This window comes from Lissotriton vulgaris, chromosome 2_1 (assembly GCF_964263255.1).
Source record: "Lissotriton vulgaris chromosome 2_1, aLisVul1.2, whole genome shotgun sequence".
Taxonomy (NCBI): domain Eukaryota; kingdom Metazoa; phylum Chordata; class Amphibia; order Caudata; family Salamandridae; genus Lissotriton; species Lissotriton vulgaris.
In genome coordinates, this window is record NC_141687.1 from 144,817,015 (window position 1) to 144,841,669 (window position 24,655).

General features: G+C 46.4%; 1 protein-coding gene across 1 annotated transcript in view; it reads right to left on the bottom strand.

Annotated features, from left to right (window-relative positions):
* Window positions 1-24,655, bottom strand: part of LOC147729704 (uncharacterized) — a 363,931-nt gene that overhangs the window by 127,206 nt on the left and 212,070 nt on the right. The window contains exon 20 of the mRNA XM_086954024.1: window positions 6,774-6,869. Coding sequence (XP_086810150.1) covers window positions 6,774-6,869 — 96 coding nt within the window. The remainder of the gene's footprint in view (window positions 1-6,773; window positions 6,870-24,655) is intronic.

Below are 24,655 nucleotides of genomic sequence, written 5' to 3' on the forward strand. Positions count from 1 at the left end.
TTTCCCAAAAATATTAGAAAAATAAATAAAAGGTTCTTGTTAGAACCACATTTTCAGCTTTAAAAATAGAAAACAATTATGTTTGTCATGTTTGTGTCTTCATGGTAATCTGTGTTAGTATATTTTTTTAAACATGTTTATTGTTATTACATTATAAACAGATCCTGTTAACAGTACATCTCATTATACATCTTTACAGTTGCTTCGTGCTGTAGAATGACATTGTAAGCAACCATATCTGGTGAGTTATCTTATAGTATAAATACATTTTTTTTTTACCAGCAACTTTATTGAATTCTCAAATACCAGCATCCAACAACAGGGATTCGTAATAAAAGAGGCTGCATCTGGAAGCTCAGGGAGAAGGGGGTAAAAGATGAGGGAGCCATATCAGTAATAATCTACGGCTTCCGAAGAGTAACTTGGCTTCGATACACATGCATGAGAAATCTGTACTTTGGGAGTGTTCAACCCTGTGAAATAGTTAACTAGGCTGATAGGAAATGCTGGGCAGCATTAGTGGGGCGGGCTGGTACTAGGTTAAGGTGGTGCAGCCATCTGGCATCCTCCCAATGTAATGCCATCACCTGGGCCTTCATCCAGCGAAAGAACATGCCCAATCAAAGTTCAGGGCTCACCAGGGATTGGAGTTTCCAGTGCATCATGATTGTTTTTTGGGCTAAAATAAGGTGAGAGCTAAGAAGCGTGCTGCAGTCCTACGCTTGCAAGGCTTTTTGTAGATGCCCAGGACCCCGTCTCCCAGGAGAAAATGCCTGAAATCCCTTAACCAGCTCTTACTGCGACAGTAGCATATTCCAGTATTCACATTATTGGGGACAATCCCACAACATGTGTTTCAAGTAAGCTCCAGGGCTTCTGCACCTATTGCACTTCTCGGGTAAACCCAGTGATATGCATGCGAGCTGCTTGGGTGGAGCGGTAAGCCCGATGTAGGATGTAGACTGCGTTAGTATATTTTAAATGGCAAATGTAATTTTCTGTAGAATGATGTTGTGAGGTACACACATTTCCTAAGACTTTGCACATGCTTTGCATTATTGTTGAAACTGAAACAGACATTGTGGTCGCATTTACTTTCCAACGCAATCAAGATTTATGTTGGAAATTTGGCAAAGTAATGCAAAGTATCGGTATGCATGATTTTGAACTGCTTTGTATTCCATGAGTGGTAAATAGGCAATTCTATTAAATCACCCATGGGTTTTGCCACAAATCCCATTTTCTATTGCTGGTAGACAGGGATCTACATCCAACCTCATCCGAGCGAGCAACCAACATCACTGATGCGCACTCGCTATGTACAGGGTGGTCATCAATTATGTAATTTCAGATGTTGCACTAATGTTATCAATTATGTCATTGACTATGAGAGATGTAATAGGTCTGGTAATCAGCAGTGCATAGCGAGGGCGCGAGTTGTAGTAACTTTAAAACACGAGTTGTAGTTACTTGAAAGAACCGGGGAATTTCAGCGGTTTTGTTTGTTTAAAATGATGTGTTTTGATTCACATTTTCACCTAACTATAATGTTCCTTTAGCATTTGTTTTTTTCAGTGAATTTCTAAGGTTAAAAAAAAGCAATATATTATTACAATTCCTAACTGTAAGTTCACTTTAAACTTTATTTTTTTCAGTGAATTTGTATGTTATTTAACATAAAGTAAGATGTCAATTGCCGCGCATGGTGTGGAATTGGCCTGTGGCCAGGCCCTGCTCCCAGCCCCCTTAGGCTGACTATGTGGTGGTACAATATAAATGGTTTTATTTTAAGTAAGGCATACTTACTGACTTTTAGAGTCAAAAAAACTAAAATGTAAAAAGTGAGCCTGTTGGCTCAATCAAGGCAGCATATCTAGACATATAACGGAGACCATTTGTCTTTGTTTACAAATCACCAACAATGATAATCTAACGTATGTTTCAGTAATTCATACATTTCAATGTTTTATAAAAAATGACTGCCATAAACAATTATTAATATAGTTTTATTAAAAAACATCAACACGTCTTTGACTCTTTCTAATAACTTGTCAGCCCAGCAAATGCAGCCATAAAACCAACCACTAGACGGCCCTGAACTCCAACTGAAGCACATAGTGCTCCATCTTAGTGCTTAAAAAAATATGGCAAGCTCTCCTTGGGTCATGGATTTAATGACCAAAACTGAGAAAAATCCTAATTTTAAGACTTTAGGTATTCACAGAAGGCATTTAGGAGTCCTAAAGTTAGGACTCCTAACTTCTGTGAATACCGAAATGAGTAAGTGCCTTCTGTGAAAACCAAAATGGTAGTAAGTTTAGTAAGCACATAACAGTTCCCTGTCCATGCTCTTGGGAAGGGAAAAGATGGCATCCTGGGGATTGGGCACCCAGGGACACCGTCCCTGAGCTGGCTCACACCCCTTTGGAAATTGCTAGCCCCTGGAAATGTGGTTCTTAGGCCTTTGAGAGGCATGGGAGGGAGGCCATGTATCCTCCTTCCCTTATTTGTTAATGTGCTACCCTCCCACCCCCAAGCCTTTGGGGCTCCATGAAAACATAATGAATTAAAAAAGAATATATATATTTCGGGCCCACCTCCAGGCCTAGGGGTCAGGGTATCCCTTCCCTGCCACATTATGTCTTTTTAAACAATTTTGTTAGGAATCAGGATTGAGTCCAGAGTCCTAAGATAGCTGCCACCACATTGTTGTTGATGTGGTGGCATGTAAATCAGATCTCAGCACGGGATCTGTCAGCTTGTGGATCCTCTGTGATGTAATATATACAAAGTGTTTGAGCATTAATTGCTCAAAAAGTTCTGAACAGGTTTATACCAAATCACAAGAATTACTCTTTCTGAACCGTGATCTAGCTTTCTGCCAAATTTGGCATAAATCTATCCAGTGTGTTGGCCTGTAGCGTTGCCTTAATATCAAATGGAAAAATGAATGGACAAAACGCATTTTAGGTAACCCCTCTTTTTTCCCAGCCTCCAATTGATAGATCACCCCAAAACTTTCCATCACAAATGACTCAAAAATGTTCACTTTTTTGGAATGTTTCAGGAAGATCCGTCAAACGGCGCCAGAGAAATTATCAACACAAAAAAGGCATTTCCTATGAAAACATGATCCTGGATATAACTACCTAGTGGTGACCATCACTGGGTAATGTATATGTATATGTATATGTGTATGTATATATATATATATATATATATATATGTAGGAGCAAGACGCCTTCGCGTTTCCGAAGCGCGAAGGCGTCTTGCTCCTACATATATATATATATATGTGTGTATATATATATATATATATATATATATATATTTTTTTTTTTACGGCAGACCCAATGGCCCACTAGAACCATCAACAAATTTCTGAACTGCAATTCAGAATTTGTAATATACTGTCTGGTTTGTCCATGCTCAAAAAGATACATCGGGAGCACCATCAACCCAGCAAAAAAGCGTATCTTAGAGCATATGCGTGCCATCACTAATAAAGACAAGAACTACCCGGTGGCACGCCATTTCGAAACCCATCATAACAGTAACAGAGATTTACTATCTTTCTTTCTCATTGACCAACTAGAAAGACAAGAAAGGGGTGGAGATAAGGTAAGAGCATTAAGGGCCATGAAATCAAAATACATCATTGACCTCCAGACAATGAAACCCGTTGGTCTGAACAATGATGAAGAACTTTGATGAACAGATACAAAACACAGGCTAAATAACATCATCTACATATCTCCCCTCCCCACTCCCAGTATATTGGGTTTTATAACTTGTCAACCTGGACAAGAGGGAGATTCTGGCCCATCCAGGGGGAGATAGAAAAACATAAAACACTTGCCCATACAGGGCGGAATAATATATGCTTATTTGGACATTGTACAATAACAAAAGTGAAGGGTTCTAGATACACACTGTGTTATATAATGTGTTTCATATACACAATAAAAGTAGCACTCGGTTAGATTCTCTGAAATTTAGTTGAGAGATTTAAGAAATGTATATAAATATGTAATCTTTATATATAACTAACTTTGTGGTAATTCCAAATTTGCACTTTTCCATCAACTACCGTGATGTCGAAATTTTGAATGAATTGTCCTTGTTAATTAACATGTGTCCTAATAAGCAATGTAATATACAATGAATTTTATGGGGTTCCCCCGTTTGTTTTTAACTGCACAAGCACTTTTATGAATGCCATACTCCTTGATAAGTTTGTAAAGAACTCGATAATGCACATGTAAACGAATGCACATTGCAAGATGTCTGCCAAAAAAACAACATGGCACTTTAGTCCTCTCTTGATGTTGATAGAGGGGTGGAGATAAAATGGCGTTCTTTGGTATGCACTTTTGACACTGAGGAAGCCTTTACGGCGAAACCCGTTTGTCATCTTGGGGGCAGGGGGGTCTGCCAATAAATCGTTTCCAGTATCTCAAGTTTGGAGTGCCGTCTACTTTCTTTTAAATAAAAGCAAGTGTTTGTCGATATATATATATATGATAGATAGATAGATAGATAGATAGATAGATAGATAGATAGATAGATAGATAGATAGATAGATAGATAGATAGATAGATAGATAGATAGATAGATAGGTAGGTAGGTAGGTAGATAGATAGATCAACCGGGTCGGCAGTTGTACTGGTTGCCTTTCTCTGATTGGAGATAGATTCTTTATGCATATTCTTATTTATTTCAGGACATCATTCAACAGGATCTATGCCCTTAGGCCACTTCCTCGCCTGTTGGGGTACTCAGTATCTGTATTCATCCACTGCCGGGCTACCACTATTTATACATCTCTCTGTTTGACTCCTGGGATTTACCCCTTGGCTCACATAACTGCTGTGAGTACTATCAGGCTTTTGGTTCCTTGTGGTTTCAGAATCCTGAAAAGGCTTAATAGTATAAAGGCTCAAACGTGTCAACCTTTGCTTTTGTAGATCACTACAAGAAATATTGTAGAAAATTAATTGTGTCCCAGGAGATAAGGTAAAGGTACTCCTGAGACACTTCGGCTACCTCTAGGTGCAATCACGTTTGGATTCCTCATGTAACCACCTACCTTTGAGCAATAAGGAAACAATGAGAAATGAAAAGAAAATTTACTCCTATGTGGAGTAAAAACATGGGAAATATGTGACATAAAATCTGAATAATGTGAGTGTATATAAGTGTAGTTACTAGTGTGTATTGTTGATTCTGTACTAGAGATTAGGAAATAACCATGCAAAGTGTAGTTGTGTGCATAGGCAGGTTTAGGGCGTTAAATAAACAAATTGATTTATGTGGAATTAAATTAATTATCCAGTGAAAATTGATTGTGCCGTTGTTGATTTGAGGTATTGTACATGATCTTTTTTCCTACTGTATACCATAGTTTTGTAGTTGTTCCTTAGTGCCCAGGTTATGTGGGGTGAGGTAGGCCCCCCCTCTTTTTCTTGCTTTCCTTTGCAGGTAGCCTTGCCTCAGGGCAGGCAACAGATTTGAAAACTATAAATAATATGATTAGGCATGCTTTTGTGCCATTAAGGATACATATTTGTGTCAGGATTTTGAAGCAAATGTAGGCATTAGCTACAACTAGGGATGAAAGGAATTGATTTCATCACAGATCACATCCATGATCGACACCAATCATATTGCCAGTTATCATTTTCTTTGCATATATTGCCTTCATTTTACTCGCATAATATTTATATCTGCAACTACGCGTGTTCATACATTCTGCAATAAACCATGCTTTAACTTATTATTAACGTCTTCTAACAGATAGTGTAGATTTGTTTCATAGTTTAGGGAAAGATGTGTTAGTGCTCCACTGTAATAAAATCTACGTAGGTGTATTTCTGACCATCTCTGGCAGGATTGTGGGACATGCAGAGATCATATGCTTTCTTCTTCTTTGACACTGTTATATAAATTGAAACTTTGACACCGTTTTTAAATGTTTCTGAAGGGATTTGCTCTTACTCAACCTGTGCAATTTACCCCTTGTATTTCAGTCCCGCCCGATTGAAAATTCCTCAAAAGATTCTCTGTGACAGAATAACAAACATCACACGCAGCGGTCTAGGGTACTTATTCTTGAGGCCTTTTTCTTTTTGTTGGATTCAGAAACAAATCATAAGGAATTCTGGGCCAGATGCAACAAAGGGTTTTGCCCATTCTGTGTCTATGGGAAAATGTGTTCATGCTTATGGCCCTTAAAGTTTTATGACAGGGTAGCCCTTCACCTGACTCTGAAGGGTGTTGCGGCTGTCTGACATCCAAGGGGCAAGAAGACAGTTCACCGTTTATGCTCATGTGCCATCATGTATGTCTATGCAGCAAGGCACCAGTGCCATTTCCTGCAGCATTATTTCCACCCATCAGCACCAGGCCAGCAGGAAAAATGTTTCAGGGGGAATGCCACAGGGATATAGAATTAGCAAGAAATAATTAGCACTTAATGATATGCTAATGTCAGATAAAACAATAGTTTATGGTAGTCCAATAAAAGACAAAACGTTTGGCAAATATAAGAGGTGGTAATGGAACCATGAACAAATCAATAATGGACCAAGGGAAACGATGGAAAAGGGAAATAAAATTGACGATGACAGAGTGGAACTTGATATGTAGAGCTAAAGTTATTCCTTGTAGCAGTGTGGTACTTGTAACAGTAACCAAGAGGAAACATGAATGTAGGATTAATGACCAATGGCTACCTTCTTTTTACTTTAAAATGAAGTGCTAAGCTGGCTTACCTGGCAGTCCTGAACACTTGCTCCCACTTTTTCCAGGATGTAGCCAACGAGCTGCAATGCCTCCTCATCGGCAGCAGTGTAGTCATGGAAGTCATCCTGCAACATAGATTGTTGTACTCGTTATTCAGCAACATCCAGAATAGGGAATTACGTTCTTAACATCTGCCTGCCTTCTTCTTAACGTCATGTCTTCTAAACTGATCTTGGATATTATCTGGAACATTCAACGCCTCTTTTTGAAAGTAAAGCAGAAAAAGGTAGAAAATGCAATGACCACCATGCAATTCTTTAACTCAGCAGGCCATAATAAAGTTCTGTTTACTGAATGAAAGTTGAGGAAATGACACTGACACAAAATCCCGAACAAGACGGAGAGGATGTGGCATTATGGCCAGAGCTGCAGACTTTGGAACTCTAGGGAACAATGTTTGAGTATTTTGTCAGGTCGACATCTTGTGATTCTGGGCAATTCACTTAATCTCCTCGTGCCTAAAAAAGAACGACTGTGATCTTGTGTAATTTAACTGACGCTCATGTAAACTGCTTGAATCGAGTTTGCGCTACATAAAACTGCAAACAAAAAAGAAGAAAAAATAAAGAATGCTTGGTTCACCAGTGGTGATGGTGATGCCAAGCTCATCTAAACACTAATTGCTTCTGTGCTAGCTTTGGCAGTCTTGCTTCTCAATGCCCATTGCCCCTTCCCTTCTTAGACTTATGCCAGGCTCAGCACTTCTCCTCAGTCTCCCGCTGTAGAATGAACTATACAATGCAATGACCTGCGGGATCACGCCGCCTGATCGCACCTTCACTGGATTCCAGAACTAGATGAGCACCAGGACGAATCCCAGCTATTCATTACTAGATCTTTTTAAATTACTAATGTTCTATGTCATCAGTTCCTTGGATAGGGCGTGCAGAACATCAAGTTTAAAGCTCAATGTGTTTCTACTCACACAAGACAAAACAACTGAAAAGAATATGAGGGCAAAATGGAGACTAAACTCAACTTCTGAATGAGAGGCCTCTTTACAAATCTCTCCCCGTCCCAGTGCCATTTAAAAGGTGCATCAATGCAAGTAGCTGAGTAGTAGAGGAGCGGACGTAGCACATGCTCCTGTTGGTGCCCATCTGGAGATGTACACCACAAGAGAGAGGACGTAGTACATGCTCCAGTTGGTGCCCATCTGGAGATGTACACCACAAGAGAGCGGACGTAGCACATGCTCCAGTTGGTGCCCATCTGGAGATGTACACCACAAGAGAGCGGACGTAGCACATGCTCCAGTTGGTGCTCATCTGGAGATGTACACCACAAGAGAGAGGACGTAGTACATGCTCCAGTTGGTGCCCATCTGGAGATGTACACCACAAGAGAGCGGACGTAGCACATGCTCCAGTTGGTGCCCATCTGGAGATGTACACCACAAGAGAGAGGGCGTAGCACATGCTCCTGTTGGTGCCCATCGGGAGATGTACACCACAAGAGAGAGGACGTAGCACATGCTCCAGTTGGTGCCCATCTGGAGATGTACACCACAAGAGGACGTAGCACATGCTCCAGTTGGGCCCATCTGGAGATGTACACCACAAGAGAGAGGACGTAGCACATGCTCCAGTTGGTGCCCATCTGGAGATGTACACCACAAGAGAGAGGACGTAGCACATGCTCCAGTTGGTGCCCATCTGGAGATGTACACCACAAGAGAGAGGACGTAGCACATGCTCAAGTTGGTGCCCATCTGGAGATGCACACCACAAGAGAGAGGACGTAGCACATGCTCCTGCTGGTGCCCATCTGGAGATGCACACCACAAGAGAGAGGGCGTAGCACATGCTCCTGTTGGTGCCCATCTGGAGATGCACACCACAAGAGAGAGGGCGTAGCACATGCTCCAGTTGGTGCCCATCTGGAGATGTACACCACAAGAGAGAGGACGTAGCACATGCTCCAGTTGGTGCCCATCTGGAGATGCACACCACAAGAGAGAGGACGTAGCACATGCTCCTGTTGGTGCCCATCTGGAGATGCACACCACAAGAGAGAGGGCGTAGCACATGCTCCAGTTGGTGCCCGTCTGGAGATGTGCACCACAAGAGAGAGGGCGTAGCACATGCTCCTGTTGGTGCCCATCTGGAGATGCACACCACAAGAGAGAGGGCGTAGCACATGCTCCAGTTGGTGCCCATCTGGAGATGTACACCACGAGAGAGAGGACGTAGCACATGCTCCAGTTGGTGCCCATCCAGAGATGTACACCACGAGAGAGAGGACGTAGCACATGCTCCAGTTGGTGCCCATCCAGAGATGTACACCACGAGAGAGAGGACGTAGCACATGCTCCAGTTGGTGCCCATCCAGAGATGTACACCACGAGAGAGAGGACGTAGCACATGCTCTAGTTGGTGCCCATCCGGAGATGTACACCACAAGAGAGAGAACGTAGCGCATGCTCCAGTTGGTGCCCATCTGGAGATATACACCACAAGAGAGAGGACGTAGCACATGCTCCAGTTGGTGCCCATCTGGAGATGTACACCACAAGAGAGAGGACGTAGCACATGCTCCAGTTGGTGCCCATCTGGAGATGTACACCACAAGAGAGAGGACGTAGCACATGCTCCAGTTGCTGCCCATCTGGAGATGTACACCACAAGAGTGCACAAGGCCTGAACTGTGCATCACCCTATAGTGAACTGGAAACATGCACATTTGCATAATGCAAATACATAACAGCATGCCATTTGGTGAGCCAGTCACTTCCCCTACAGTAATAGAACTGGATGAAGACATAGTTGTCTGAGAGTCCAGAATGAGGCCTGGTCAGGGATGCGTTTTAAAGATGGAGGAGCATTGCTACCCCCTTACTGCTGCTTGCTGCCATGTGGACCACTCTAAAGAGTAACAAACTCTTGATCGTTTCAACAGCTGGCAGTTTGTCCGTGGTGTCATTTAATCAACAGTTTACTGCCTCATGTTTTTACAAAGGAGCATTAAAACAAGTTAAACATACAAAGAGTGTCAACATTTCTGCAATGTCAATTCTTGTGATATTATAGGGAGTTAAAGGGTGTATGATGTGCCTTCCACTCCACTCCATTATGTACCTAGAACGAAGACACACATTTATAAGACTAGCAATGTTTGCTTGGTTAGAAAATTCGATCAGTCTTGCTCTGGAGGCCATAAGACAATCTAGTTCTCAGCCTCCTCCCTGATCCATGGCACAGACGATGCACCATGCTAATGAGCAGTATGTAGGGCTGAACTGAGTGTGTTTCCAGTGATTAGCCAATTCTCCAAAGGTCTCTTTACAGGTGCTTAAGAACAACATTATGAAATGTATTCTTTGTTAGAATTTCTGGAGACGCGCTGCTTCTCAGTTAATAGAAGTAAAAAGAGGACTGCTTTATCGGACTACATTGTAGTAGGAACCCCACGTTAGATATCTATAAGTGGCACTGGGGTCACTGTGAATATTCATCACTCCAATATAATTCTGCATGCAACCACCGACCCACACCCCGCCTCCACAGCCAGATCTTCAGCGTTACTGAAAGTACCTTGGCCAAGGACGAGAGTCCTTTTATAAGGGACTGTCGAAGCAGGAAGGTCTTCAGCCAGTCTTCGATATGCTCCAGTACACTCTGCTGGGCCGCGCCCTGGTCCAGTGGTGGCGAGAAAGCCACTTCATTGTCGATGAGCTCCACTTGCACACATAACAAAGCGGCATGCTGCCAATGAGACAAGATGGTGGTCAATGAAACATACAGAATGGAGACAAGAGCCTTCACGTCAATTACTAGAGTTGTGCAAGCCGATTGGCTGAGTGGCTTTCAGTAACTGCGCAAGAGGCCATTTAATTGTAAAACAAGAACATCATGAAGGAAATATTTCAGTTAGAAGTCATGATCAACAAAATGAGACACAATCCTATGCACACACTAAAGTTACATATACAGATACATAAATGGTTAAATCATGCAACAATGTTCAAAAAAACTCGGTCCCAAATCTTCTTGTTTATGAAGTTTTTTTTCTTTTTTAATATTCGAGTTACACTGCGCCAGCCGACACGTGTTTCATCAAAACAATTGTTGCTTTGACTCTTCAGGGCTGGAGAGTAAAACAAAAATATAAACATTCCTGAATATTCTAGCCAGAATATCCGTTTCGTTAGCCATTTCATGATGGACTTGTATATCTTAACATTACATTAGCTCCCATTTTCTAGTTTAAAATTATTAATATTGGTGGAAATACTGTTTTACAAGTGGAAAGCTTGAGATATTTCTCATGCAAATATGAGAGAATATGAGTCTATGCTCTAAACATTATAAATTACTTTTAAAATTTCATCCAATGTTGGTGTGAATTCTGGTGCTCATGCAGGAAAAATTAGAAAAAAGTGATCGGTGACATTGAAAACATTCCTCCATCATAAATTTTTGTCGCATTTATTTCTAAATCAGTGATTATAGTCGTGACTAAAATCACTGCCACAAAGATAAAGTATAGAGACCAAGACACCTACGAGTGACATGGTTGCTAAGAAAAGTGCGATTAAAAATTATAGAACTCCAATTCTGTGTGAGGCAGTGTTACATCATGCGACAACGGTCTCTAGAAAGAGTGCTGGTACATACCTGCCTTCTAATCAAGGCTAGTGTTGTCTTTCCTGCATAATATAAACGGAATATGTCAAAGAACTAATCAACTGCCAGGGGATTTGAGAGTCTTCGATCATATAATCGAATAAAAATGGAGTGAAAAATGGAGCTTACCGCTTAACCGGTGATAATTCAAACCAAGTAAGGGTATCTGTACAAATTCCAGTTCGGACGGGGCTCGGTTACATTAATTCCTGTAAGACGCAGGCCAATGCCAGAAGAATAGAAAAAGAGAAGAAAGGGGCAATCAATGATCTAAAAATAATGTATCCAGGAATTGAGTGAAGTCAGCAGAAAATCCTATTGAAACTACTGCCCGCTAGGATCATTGTCCGCCAAGTTCAACAAAACGCTTGATACTTGAATTGTAAAGGGCCAAATATATTGGCCCGGTCTCCTCCCAAAATTGGGAAGGTTATTATGAATATTTACATTCACTATGAAATTCACTGGCCCTATTCTACCAAATAAACGCCCGATGGCAACATTTTCAATAAGCAGTCCCTCACCTGAACACTAAATCGCCAGAGTTTGGCCGTACTATAGTTGTAGAACAGAGCAGGGATCCCAGTCACTGACAAGTTAAATATGCCTGTTAATAGATTCAAAGAAAATGCCTCTTAGACACGTTTAGATGACGTTACTACCACCCATTCACCGTCCCGCCATGCAGGACTTACTTAGATTATTCTCACTAGCGTTTACATCGGTGTTCCGTTGTCTAGATAATAATGTATAACTGTCCTTGGCAGACCTCCTGTAAAAAACGAGATATTATCATAAGAAAACTGATCCCTTCCACTGCTTCAACCTTGCCGCCCCACTATGCAGGACTTACTTTGATTTATGTCATACTTCACCATCCATATCCTTTTATCTAGAGTGTGACCACACTTCGTAGAAACCTGTAAGAAGTATGAGACTGCAATCAGTCAACCGCCCCCTCTCGAGTAGTCCTATTCGACTACAGCCCCCCTTTAATCCATGTTACAGACCTGCTCTGTCTTCTTGCCGCGAATCCGGCGTTCTCTCTCTCCGCGATGACTGCTGTTGCGGGACTTGAAGCCCCGCGCATGCGTTATAACAAATGCCCCGTTTCGGCCGCTAGACCGTCACAACCACTTCCGCTCGATGTTGTTGTGGAATTAAGGTGAAACTAGAACGTGTAATGACTTCCGCTTTGAAATGTTTCGGAATATAGTCCACAATGGACCGAAAAATGACTTCCGCTTTAAATTTATTTTCGGAATCGTGTGAAAATCACGAGTGCGGATACGATCCACTGTTGAGAGAAACGTGTGTAATCTTGTATCTCTAAACTCGTGCTATCGATTGTCCATAAAGGACAGTAAAACCGGTCATTGCGAACGCCTTGATGAGAATAAATCCCCCAGATGAGTTATCAGGTAATGGTCATACCTGAAATGAAGTGTGTAGCCCGAGAGAATTCCTGAGTCTATATATCCATAGAACAGAATCTACCAGCACACCCATTGTGAGTTATTTGTGACATACAGTGACATGTTGAAATGGTACATGTATCGTTGTTACTATTGGTCCTATCACATTATCAGATTATGTGCAATGGAACAAATATTCACACATATTGAAACCAACTACAGTATTGATAGAGTTACATATTAGCCTATACACATTGCCTATTGATTTGTACTTCCATTTTCAGTTAGACAGTACAGGTTATACGTACACAAAACATATACATGTTCTTCTTGTCATATTCACCCAGTGCTAGTGGATTTACATTTTTAGCCTACGCACATGTATGTTACATTATACTTCTATTCTTAGTTCGACATTTTACATGGCTTTTGTGTTATATACCCAATTATCAATATGATTCAATTACCCCAGAAAGAATTGCATTTCTGAATCGCAATTGAGCCTGTGTTTTACAGATTCCAAGCGCATTATCCAGGTAGCTTATGTTCTGCGTAACCTGAGTTCTCTGTTACCCCCCCTAGGACTTTGTTGAACAATTCTATTCCAAAAAATGAAATTTCCTTGTGGATGCCTTGGGCAGAGCATAGTGAGGCATGGATTGCTACGGGATATTTTGGGTCACAATTTTTTAAGGTTCTGATATGTTTCATAATACGGTCTTTCAAAGGTCTTATCGTGCTGACCACATACTGCTTGTTACATTTACAGATAAGTAGGTATACAACATATCTTGTGTCGCAGTTGATGTTGCTCTTGATCTCATACCAATGATTATCCGGCCCATTGAATCCCTTTACTTTATGTCTGGCCCATTTGCACATCGTGCAAAATCTGCATTTGTAAAAACCTGTGGAGTGTTGGGTCAGCCATGTGTTTGTTCGAGGTGCTCTAGGTAGCGATGGACTAAGCCTGGTTCGTAATGTTCTCCCTCGTCTAAAGGTGATTTTTGGTTGTGTGGGAATTTCCTGTGCTAGAATATTGTCTCGTTTCAATATCCTTGTTTAAGGACTTTTTCAGTATTTGGTTTAAGCCATTGTACTCTGTGATCATCCGGATTGTGGTGTCATTTGTGTGTTTAGCTGATCTAGTCTTCAACGTATCTGCTCTTGTTACATTTTTGGCCTTTTGCGCTGCTCTATTAAGTGTCCCACTATCGTAACCACGGTTCTTGAATCTCTGTTCCATTTCTTTAATACACTTTCCAAATTCCTGATCATCACTACAAGTACGTCTAGCCCGTAGAAACTCGCCAAAAGGTATGGATCTGATTTGGTGTAATGGGTGGCTGCTACTGGCGTGCAGAATTGAATTGCACGATGTGTCCTTTCTGTATAGTCTACTGTTTAACTGTCCATCAATTACGTACAGTTCTATGTCCAGAAAATTAATTCTCTCTGTGCTATATTCTAGTGTGAAATGCATACCATACTTGTTTTTGTTTAGATATGTACTAAAATCTTCCAGTTCTGCAGTAGTGCCAGACCATATTAACAGACAGTCGTCTATATAACGACCCCAGTAGAGGATTCGATCAATCCATACAGCACCCTCACTCCCCCATATGTACTCCGATTCTAGGCAGCCCATATACAAACTAGCAAAAGAAGGTGAGAATTTTGATCCCATTGCCACCCCCTTGTTTTGTTTGTACCACTTGCTATCGAATAGGAAAAAATTATTGTCTAGAATAAGCTTCATCATACCAATTAGCATTTCGTTATGCATCCACTGGGATGCCGGCCTGTTACTGAGTAAGAGAGTAATGGCTTCCAGGCCTTTGTCTATCTCTATGCTGGTGTTTAGAGACACCACATCTAGGGTCACTAATAGTAAGTTTGGTTGCCATTGCAAATCTTCCAAAATCCCTAATATGTATTTTGAATCTTGAATGTAACTGGCCATTGTTCTAACCAGGGGACCTATAAAAAGGTCTACGTATTCCGAAAGCCTCTGGGTTGGTCCGTCAATTCCTGTCACTATGGGTCTGCCAGGAGGAAAGGGTTTGTGTTTATGTTTTTTTTGGCAGAGTATATAAAATGGGATAAGTAGGGCGCGTGGTTTTGAGGTATGCCAATTCATCATCATCTAAAATGCCTTGAGAATGCCAATTGGTCAGTTCACGATTAATCTTTAGACATAGTGGTCCCATTGGATTATACCCTAGTTCTTCATAGCACGTGGTGTCGTTCAGTTGGGCAAGGATCTCTGTGTTATAGTCTACCAAATAACCCTATCCGTTGCATAAAATGATCAACAAAATGTATCTTGAGTCTTTCGCATACAAATTACGGTCTTCAAAGTGGATGCATTACAATGTATTCATTAAACAAATGGAATGTACACAATTCATCTGGGAACTTTAATCACGATTTATGTGACTGCAGCTGATGTGTTGTTTATCTATGAATTTCCTGCATTTCTTGCGCCTCCTGCACAATCCACCATCAGTCCCAAAATTTGAAAATTGTGCCAAAAATAATATGTTTATAGATACTACAGATAACAAGGTACCAAAAAACACTGCACTTTTTTTATCACAACATGTTGTAGTTGGAAGGCAGGCTCTTCACTCAAGAGTCTGGAGCCACTCAAGTAAGACGTAAAAGCCTGATGTACAAACATGTGTTGCGACAGCAAAATAGGTTTTTACTCTGTACTAATCCCATTTAAGACTTGGTATATTTTTAGCAGCTCCTAAAATGGCTTTGCAAATGGATACACATTTGCAATTTTGAAGGGGTGTGTTGTAGGCATCCCATCCAAATTGCGAATCAGTATGAAAACGATATTATGTGACCACAATCCGGTTGTAAATCATTGAAGAATTATCAACTCTCGAGTTGGGCTGGTAATGAATTTCAAAAGGGAAGGGGTCTGCCTTGGGTTGAGATACTTTCCCATTTGTAAATCTACAAATGGTTTCGTTTGGGAGTAAATAGTGATACCAGAAATAAACACCTATTTTTAATCAAACTTAAAAAAAGAGTTTTGTTTTAAAAAAACTCAGCTCCATTTCCTTTTACGCAAATGGGATCAATGTGAAAAAAAGAAGTTTGCTGATGGATAGTGTTGGACAGGCCACATGAAAGGCCGCTCTCCCCCGGCCCGACCCGGCCTGAGCCCGGTCCCGCAGGTACCACACACCACCCTTGCACGCCCTCCGTCCCCTCAGGGACCCCTGCCCTCGAGCATGTCAACCTCGTGGGTCCGATCCACTGCCAGCCTACGCGCCCATCCTGGGGCGCCATCTTGGACACTCCACCACGTGGCCACCTGGCCCCCGGCCGACCTCAACCCTGGGCCTGGCCAGGCCTCAGACATCCCGGCACCACCATCCACCCAGGAGGTGAGCGGGCTACTTGGCAAGTCAATGGGAGAAAGAGGTGTCGATGGCTCTCCCCCGCCAAGTGCCGCTCGCCCATCACCTCCCCGGGCACTGGCTCCACCCCCCTGCTGGGTGTCTGGACCCCCTCATCCCGGACCTCCCGACCTCCAAGTGCGAAGGTCCGGACATCAAAGCACTCCAGCCCTATAACTGGGGCAGCTCCAGAGCAGGAAGGCAGTTGTATCTTGGAGTCGAGAGACGTAAAGAGGAACTCATCCTAGACAGACTACTGGCGCTGCCATAGCTCTGTCCTGTGCACCACCGTCCTGCCTGTTGGCGCTGCCACAGCCTTCGCAACCTTCATCACCTTCATCGTCGTCGGGACCTGCTGGCGTGGCCGCGGACCGTTGTAACCGTCATCTTCACCGGGACCTGCAGGCTCCGCCGCGGACCGTCGTTTTCCTTCGTCCATCTCGGGACCTGCCTGGCTCCGCCGCGGCCCGATCATCTAGAACGCCGAGCTCGAGGATTGAGAGCTATTTTTCACTCATTGGTAACAAGACTGTCCCGCTACCCTTTCCCCAAACCAGAGACTAGAATCGAGGGGACCCCTGAGTCCAGACCTCCTTGTATCATATCATCGTAACCTAAGAATTGCATATAAAATCTCGTTAACCTTCAACCTTGTGTGGTGTCCGTCTGTGGGGGGGAAGTTACTCGTCTGTACAGTCGTTGGAGACGGCTCTCCCCGGAGACCTCTCCCCGTAGTCTCGGCCGACCCCCCCGGTCCGTCTAACATTGGTGGCCAGCGGCGCGATCCGAATCACCGCGTAAACGTACAGAGAGTAGCTCACCCCACGACGAAATCACAATGACAACTAAAGAAGGCGGATCAACCGAGAAATTCCAAATGGAGAAATTGGAGGAGTACAGCCATCGTGAACTAAAACAATTCTGCATCGAACTAGGTATCGCTACCACCGGACTAAGCACCAAGGACGATTTTAAGCATGCCCTAGAATCTGGGGCAGAGACTGGGGCTGCCGGAACCCCCGATCAAAGCACCGCAGAAAAAACCACCACGGCCCCTGAAGGGCAAAGAACGGGTCTCTCGCAAGACGAGATCCAGGAAAGAGAAAGAACCCGACTACACGAGCTGGAAATGGCCCGACTCAAAATGGACGTTGAACTTAAGTTGGCCGAACAAAAAATCAACTTAGAGCACCTGCGTCTCCGAGAAGAAAGAGAGGAGAAACAAAGACAAAGGGAGCTCGAGGAAAAAAAACTGGCGTACGAACACGAACGGAACCTAGCCGAGATCAACCTGCGCAAGCAGAATAAAGAAGCAGGGGTGCCCGAGCGACCCCACACCTCAGGGACCACAGAGAAAAAGGTACACATCCCCAAGGATGTGGTCCGAGAATATTTCCGAGAGGACGACATCCAGCAATGGTTTAAGGCCTATGAAATCGCTATGACTGCACACCGGATCGATAGAAGCGACTGGGGAGCCGGTCTATGGGGGAGATTCCTCAATGAGGGCCGCGACACCCTGCTACAGCTCCCGGACCACCAGATGACCTCCTATGACAATATGAAAGCGGCACTCCTCACCCGCTATGGCCTCACACCCGAGATGTACCGTCAGAGGTTCCGAGACTGCACCCGCATCCCGGGTACAACTTGGGTGGACTATGTAACATACTTTAGCCGAGCCTTCGAGGGCTGGATCAGAGGAAGCAACGTCACGACCTACGAACAACTGTTCAATCTGATAGTATGGGAGCACCTGTCGAACAATTGCTTTATTGAACTCCGCCAGCACCTCCTCGACAGCAAGTTAACGGATCCCCGGCAGCTCGCAGCCGAAGCTGACCGGTGGGAGATCACCAGAGTGGGCCGGAATGGGTCCTACGAACAGAACCGGAACAACAATGGTCAGCACCGACCCAGAGGAGGAGGAGGGGGCCAAGGACGAGGAAGAGACAACGCTCCGGTCACCCCCGCTACCAGCACCACCCCCCCGGCCAACCGGGGCAGCACCCCGGCGCGACCGGGGTACAGAGCCAATGTCACGTGTCACCGATGTCAACGAGTCGGCCACTATGCCAACGACCCAAACTGCCCGCAGTACCAGAGCCCAAGACCCCGCCAAGTGGCCGCTGCAGCCCTAGGGGAAGAACAGATCTCCGAGGAGCAGGAAGAATACGAACAAGAGCAACAAGAGTGGGAGCCAGCCGCCATGGCTCTAGCATGCTTAGGGGGGAAAGACATGGTCCCGCGGGTCCCCCTACCCGCTAACACCCAGAAGTACAGCCAGTGGGTGAGCATCAATGGACGCCGGGCCGAAGCCCTTCGTGACACCGGGGCCAGTGTAACAGCCGTCCGCTGTCACCTGGTGACCCCAGAACAGTATCTACCGAACATTCTCTGCCCTGTACGATCAGCCGATAACTCGGAAAGTCTGTGTCGGATGGCCTGCGTCCCTCTCGAATGGGGAGGGGTCTCCGGCATGTTGAAAGTAACGGTCCGAGACGATGCCCCCGTAGACTGCCTCCTGGGAAATGACCTTGAAAACTCTCCGTGGGCAGCCGTGGAGCGAAGAGAACACCTGGGGATGTTAGGCGTCCCGGACTGGGCGTGCGTCACCACCCGGTCCATGGCCGCCCGTGCCAACCACCGCCCAGAAGAACCCGAATGGCCGGCGCCACCGCCTCCGGTCGCCCCAGCCGAAAACACCGACCGTGACATCCCCCCCGAACCAGCTCAACCTTCCGACCTCGCTAACCTCGACCAGTGGCCTCAAGAGGGGGGGCCCACGCAAGAACAATTTCGCCAAGAACAGAAGACCTGTCCCTCCCTCGAGGGACTCCGCCAGCAAGCGCTCGCCCAAAGCGCAGGGGATACCTCCGGAACTCATTGGGTCTACTGGGACAATGATCTGCTGTACAGCGAGCAAAGAATCGCCGAGCTGGGGAGCAACCGAGTATTAGTGGTGCCCCTCCGTTTTAGAGACTTTCTGTTAAACCTGGCCCACGATGTCCCCCTGGCAGGACACCTGGGACAAGATAAAACCTACAGTCGCCTGGTGACCCACTTCTTCTGGCCCAAAATGAGGAACGATGTGCACCAGCATTGCCGATCTTGCCCCACGTGCCAAGCCAGTGGAAAGAGCGGCCGCAAACTAAAAGCTCCCCTACAACCTTTTCCCGTGGTCACTACCCCATTTGAGAGGGTCGGAATAGACATTGTGGGGCCCCTGGACCCGCGTACAAAACAAGGCCATCGATTCATCTTGGTGCTGGTGGACCACGCCACCCGCTACCCTGAGGCTGTCCCTCTGCGGACTGTGACCGCCCCGGTAGTCGGCCGGGCTCTGATGGGGATCTTCTCCCGTGTGGGCTTCCCCCGAGAAGTCGTCAGCGACAGAGGCACGAACTTTATTTCTAAATACATGAAATCCCTCTGGCAACAGTGCGGGGTCACCTACCAATTCACGACCCCCTATCACCCTCAAGGGAACGGACTCGTTGAGCGGTTCAACCGCACGCTAAAGGGGATGATCGGGGGGTTGGAAGAGCCCCTCCGTCGCCAGTGGGATGTGCTGCTGCCGTGCCTCCTCTTCGCTTATCGAGAGGTCCCCCAGAAGTCCCTGGGCTTCAGCCCATTTGAACTGCTATATGGACACCCAGTGCGAGGGCCGCTCAGCCTAGTCAAAGAAGGCTGGGAGATGCCTCCGTTAAAGAACCCTCCAGATGTCTTCCGGTATCTCTTAACCCTCCGCAACCAGACCCGGCGGTTCCGGGAACTGGCAAAAGCCAACCTAGAGGCCAGTCAAGAGGACATGAAAAAGTGGTATGACCGAAATGCCTCATCCATTGAATTTGAACCTGGACAACAGGTATGGGTGATGTCCCCCACCGAGCCATGCGCCCTACAAGACAAATGGACGGGGCCCTTCAAAGTAATCGAGCGCAAGGGCCCTGCCACCTATCTCATCGACATGGAATCCTCCCGGAACCCACTCCGGGTCCTCCACGCTAACAGACTAAAGCCCCACTTTGTGCGTACAGAACTCAGCCTCCTGATGGCCACAGACACTGGGGCTGAAGAAGACTCCGAGCCCCTCCCTGACCTCCTACGGACTCGGGAGCAAGACGGCTCCGTGGATGGGGTCCGACTCTCGGAGACCCTCACCGGAGAGCAACGTCAGGAATGTCAAGCTCTCCTATCACAGTTCGCCAGCCTGTTCTCCCTCACCCCAGGTGTCACTTCCTGGTGTGTGCACGATGTAGACACAGGGGACAGCCCCCCTATCCGCCACCGGGCCTACCGCGTGCCAGATCGGGTACGGGCCTGCATCCAGGAAGAAGTAGCCAAGATGCTCACACTCGGGGTCATCGAGGCTTCAGACAGCCCCTGGGCCAGCCCGGTAGTACTGGTCCCCAAAGCAGCTGCCCCCGGCACCACCCCAGATCTTCGGTTCTGCGTCGACTACCGGGGCTTGAACGCGGTCACCCGAACAGACGCACATCCCATCCCTCGGGCAGATGAACTGATCGACCGCATGGGAGCTGCCCGCTACCTCAGTATCTTCGACCTGACGGCGGGCTACTGGCAGATCGGCCTCACACCCCGGGCGCAAGAACGTTCTGCCTTTTCCACACCCGATGGCCATTACCATTTCACAGTCATGCCCTTCGGCATGAAGAACGCCCCAGCAACCTTCCAACGGCTCGTCAATCAGGTCCTGGCGGGGCTCGAAGGATTCAGCGCCGCCTACCTAGACGACATCGCTGTGTACAGCCACCATTGGTCCGAGCACCTCCACCACCTCCGAGCAGTGCTGCAAGCCCTACAGCGGGCTGGCCTCACAATCAAGGCCAGCAAATGTCAAATTGGACAAGGGTCTGTAACCTACCTCGGGCACCAGGTGGGAAGCGGCCTGGTGGCCCCTCTGCAGCTAAAAATTGCCGCCATCCAGTCCTGGCAGCCCCCCATCACACAGACTGAGGTACGAGCCTTCCTGGGCCTCACAGGCTACTACCGAAGGTTTGTGAAAGACTATGGTACTATAGTGGGACCCCTCACAGAACTCACGTCGAAAAACCAGCCCAAGAAAGTCCACTGGACCCCAGAGTGTCAAGCTGCCTTTGAACAATTGAAAGCCGCCATGTGTTCCGCCCCTGTGCTCCAGGCCCCCGACTACAGCCGGGAGTTTGTCGTCCAGACGGATGCCTCCGACCATGGCATTGGGGCAGTCCTGTCTCAAGTGAACACCGAAGGCCTTGATCAACCGGTGGCCTTCATTAGCAGACGACTCCTACCACGAGAACAGCGCTGGAGCACCATAGAGCGGGAGGCCTTCGCTGTGGTATGGGCCCTCAAGAAGCTCCGGCCCTACCTTTTTGGCACACACTTTCGGGTACAGACCGATCACCGACCCCTGCAGTGGCTGATGCAGATGCGGGGGGAAAACCCGAAGTTACTACGCTGGTCCATCTCCCTACAAGGTATGGACTTCACAGTCGAACACCGGCCTGGGCCAGATCACGCCAACGCGGATGGCCTGTCCCGGTTCTTCCGCCTCGACGAGGAGAGTCCCCAAGAGGATGGGTAACTCTCCCCGCCTTCAGCTGGGGGGGACGCATGTTGGACAGGCCACATGAAAGGCCGCTCTCCCCCGGCCCGACCCGGCCTGAGCCCGGTCCCGCAGGTACCACACACCACCCTTGCACGCCCTCCGTCCCCTCAGGGACCCCTGCCCTCGAGCATGTCAACCTCGTGGGTCCGATCCACTGCCAGCCTACGCGCCCATCCTGGGGCGCCATCTTGGACACTCCACCACGTGGCCACCTGGCCCCCGGCCGACCTCAACCCTGGGCCTGGCCAGGCCTCAGACATCCCGGCACCACCATCCACCCAGGAGGTGAGCGGGCTACTTGGCAAGTCAATGGGAGAAAGAGGTGTCGATGGCTCTCCCCCGCCAAGTGCCGCTCGCCCATCACCTCCCCGGGCACTGGCTCCACCCCCCTGCTGGGTGTCTGGACCCCCTCATCCCGGACCTCCCGACCTCCAAGTGCGAAGGTCCGGACATCAAAGCACTCCAGCCCTATAACTGGGGCAGCTCCAGAGCAGGAAGGCAGTTGTATCTTGGAGTCGAGAGACGTAAAGAGGAACTCATCCTAGACAGACTACTGGCGCTGCCATAGCTCTGTCCTGTGCACCATCGTCCTGCCTGTTGGCGCTGCCACAGCCTTCGCAACCTTCATCACCTTCATCGTCGTCGGGACCTGCTGGCGTGGCCGCGGACCGTTGTAACCGTCATCTTCACCGGGACCTGCAGGCTCCGCCGCGGACCGTCGTTTTCCTTCGTCCATCTCGGGACCTGCCTGGCTCCGCCGCGGCCCGATCATCTAGAACGCCGAGCTCGAGGATTGAGAGCTATTTTTCACTCATTGGTAACAAGACTGTCCCGCTACCCTTTCCCCAAACCAGAGACTAGAATCGAGGGGACCCCTGAGTCCAGACCTCCTTGTATCATATCATCGTAACCTAAGAATTGCATATAAAATCTCGTTAACCTTCAACCTTGTGTGGTGTCCGTCTGTGGGGGGGAAGTTACTCGTCTGTACAGTCGTTGGAGACGGCTCTCCCCGGAGACCTCTCCCCGTAGTCTCGGCCGACCCCCCCGGTCCGTCTAACAGATAGTAAGCCACGACCCTTCAGAAGGAAAGTGGTAAGGATGTGGTATGTGGCAGGTGGTGTATTTTGGAGAACAGTTGCAAATATACTAAATCATGGAATGTTAGCACACTGTCATTTACAGACATCACGTTTTCCATCTAATAGTCTACTAGATTTGCACAAATGTGCCGTTTTAGTGATAAAACTGCATAGGGCACACATGATATGATTGTACCTATCAGGTTTTAGCGAACAGTTACCATTTGTGCTTCACCAACTGAAGTGGCTGGATTTGATTTGACCCTATAAAAATCTTTGTTTTCATCCCACTTCATAGTTACAAAAATGTGCTCTGTTTGTACTTTCCTAACTGCTGATTTACTTTGAACTATTCGTAGAGTTCTTTTAGATGTATTTAAATTGTGTGTGTTAGAAAACAAAACATTACATCCTACAGCCTTTCCTTTCACACTCCCTGTACCCCCAGTAAGATTGTCACATAGTTAATTTAATAAAATCCCCACTCTTTGAAGTCAGAGAAAGAAAAGTAAAGACACCAGTCTCCATGTTAAAAGAATATGCAGAAATGTATCTGAAGACATCGCCTGACAATTGACCTCTGTGAACGAACGCACAGCAAATGTGACAAGCTAAAAACAAAATGTAAAAGGCATCTGTGTTGCTAATTCACCTTCTGAACTCCAACGTGGTTATTCCAGCGCCTATGGTTAATACTACGTTTTTTGGAGACAAGTAAATGTGCTACTCCTGGTTCCCCTCGCGGAGCTGCACTACCCCAAGAACAACCTTTGCATTCCAAACCCATAAAAAAAACAATTATATCATAGATGCCCATGTAGTTTACGAGGTAAACTATATACACAATGAATGAATGAACAAAGGACAATCAAACCTGTTAAAACCCTACAAATACCTTTTAGGCGTAAATGGTTTTACTACAGTGTAATTTAGTTGATTCTGCCATCTAAATTGAGGCCTCAGTGTTGCATAATTCCAATGGCTCTTTTGTTGCAGAAGCTAGATAAAGAGTTATATTTCAAATTGGCCTCTCCTTCTAACAGGTGAACAATGAAGGTATTAGAAATCAGAGGAGAATGGTACAATCTCTAAAGCTTGCAAGATAACTCAGTGAGTGAAGTTATTCTGTTGGCATTTGTGCGACGTGCAAGTCACAAGTTTCAACCCATCAAAGCCAACTCCACCTTTCATCTGTACAGTAATGAAGTACCACCTGTGTAACAGAGTCGGGGCGGGAGGCCTTGGGAACTGGTGGACCCCTGTCCCTAACTGCCCTCCTTCCCCGCAGACTGACTCTCCGAGGGCAGAACGGGAAAGCCTAATGGAATGGGACGATGAAAATGACCCCGGCGCCTTTAACTGGGCGTATGACGAACATGACGAGACTCCGCCCCCTTCTGATGTCGGAGGCTCCAGACTGGTCAAAGGGCAGGAAGTCCTGTATGGGAGGTGTGTCATCACTCCGGAGGACGGAGAAGGAAACGGCGAAGCGGAACCGAAGTTGAAGCAAGGAGAAAACGGAAAGGACGAGAGAAACGAGAGCGGAGGAGAGCCAGGAGGCCAACGACCCCGTGAACCGCCGTGCCACACTCCTGAGGGAGGAGTGTGGCTGTCTCAGGTACGGCGGCGTTGGGCAACCTGGGTGGGGAAAAAGAGCGCCCCTTTGTAAATATTGTGGATAACCCCAGTGTGTGCCTTT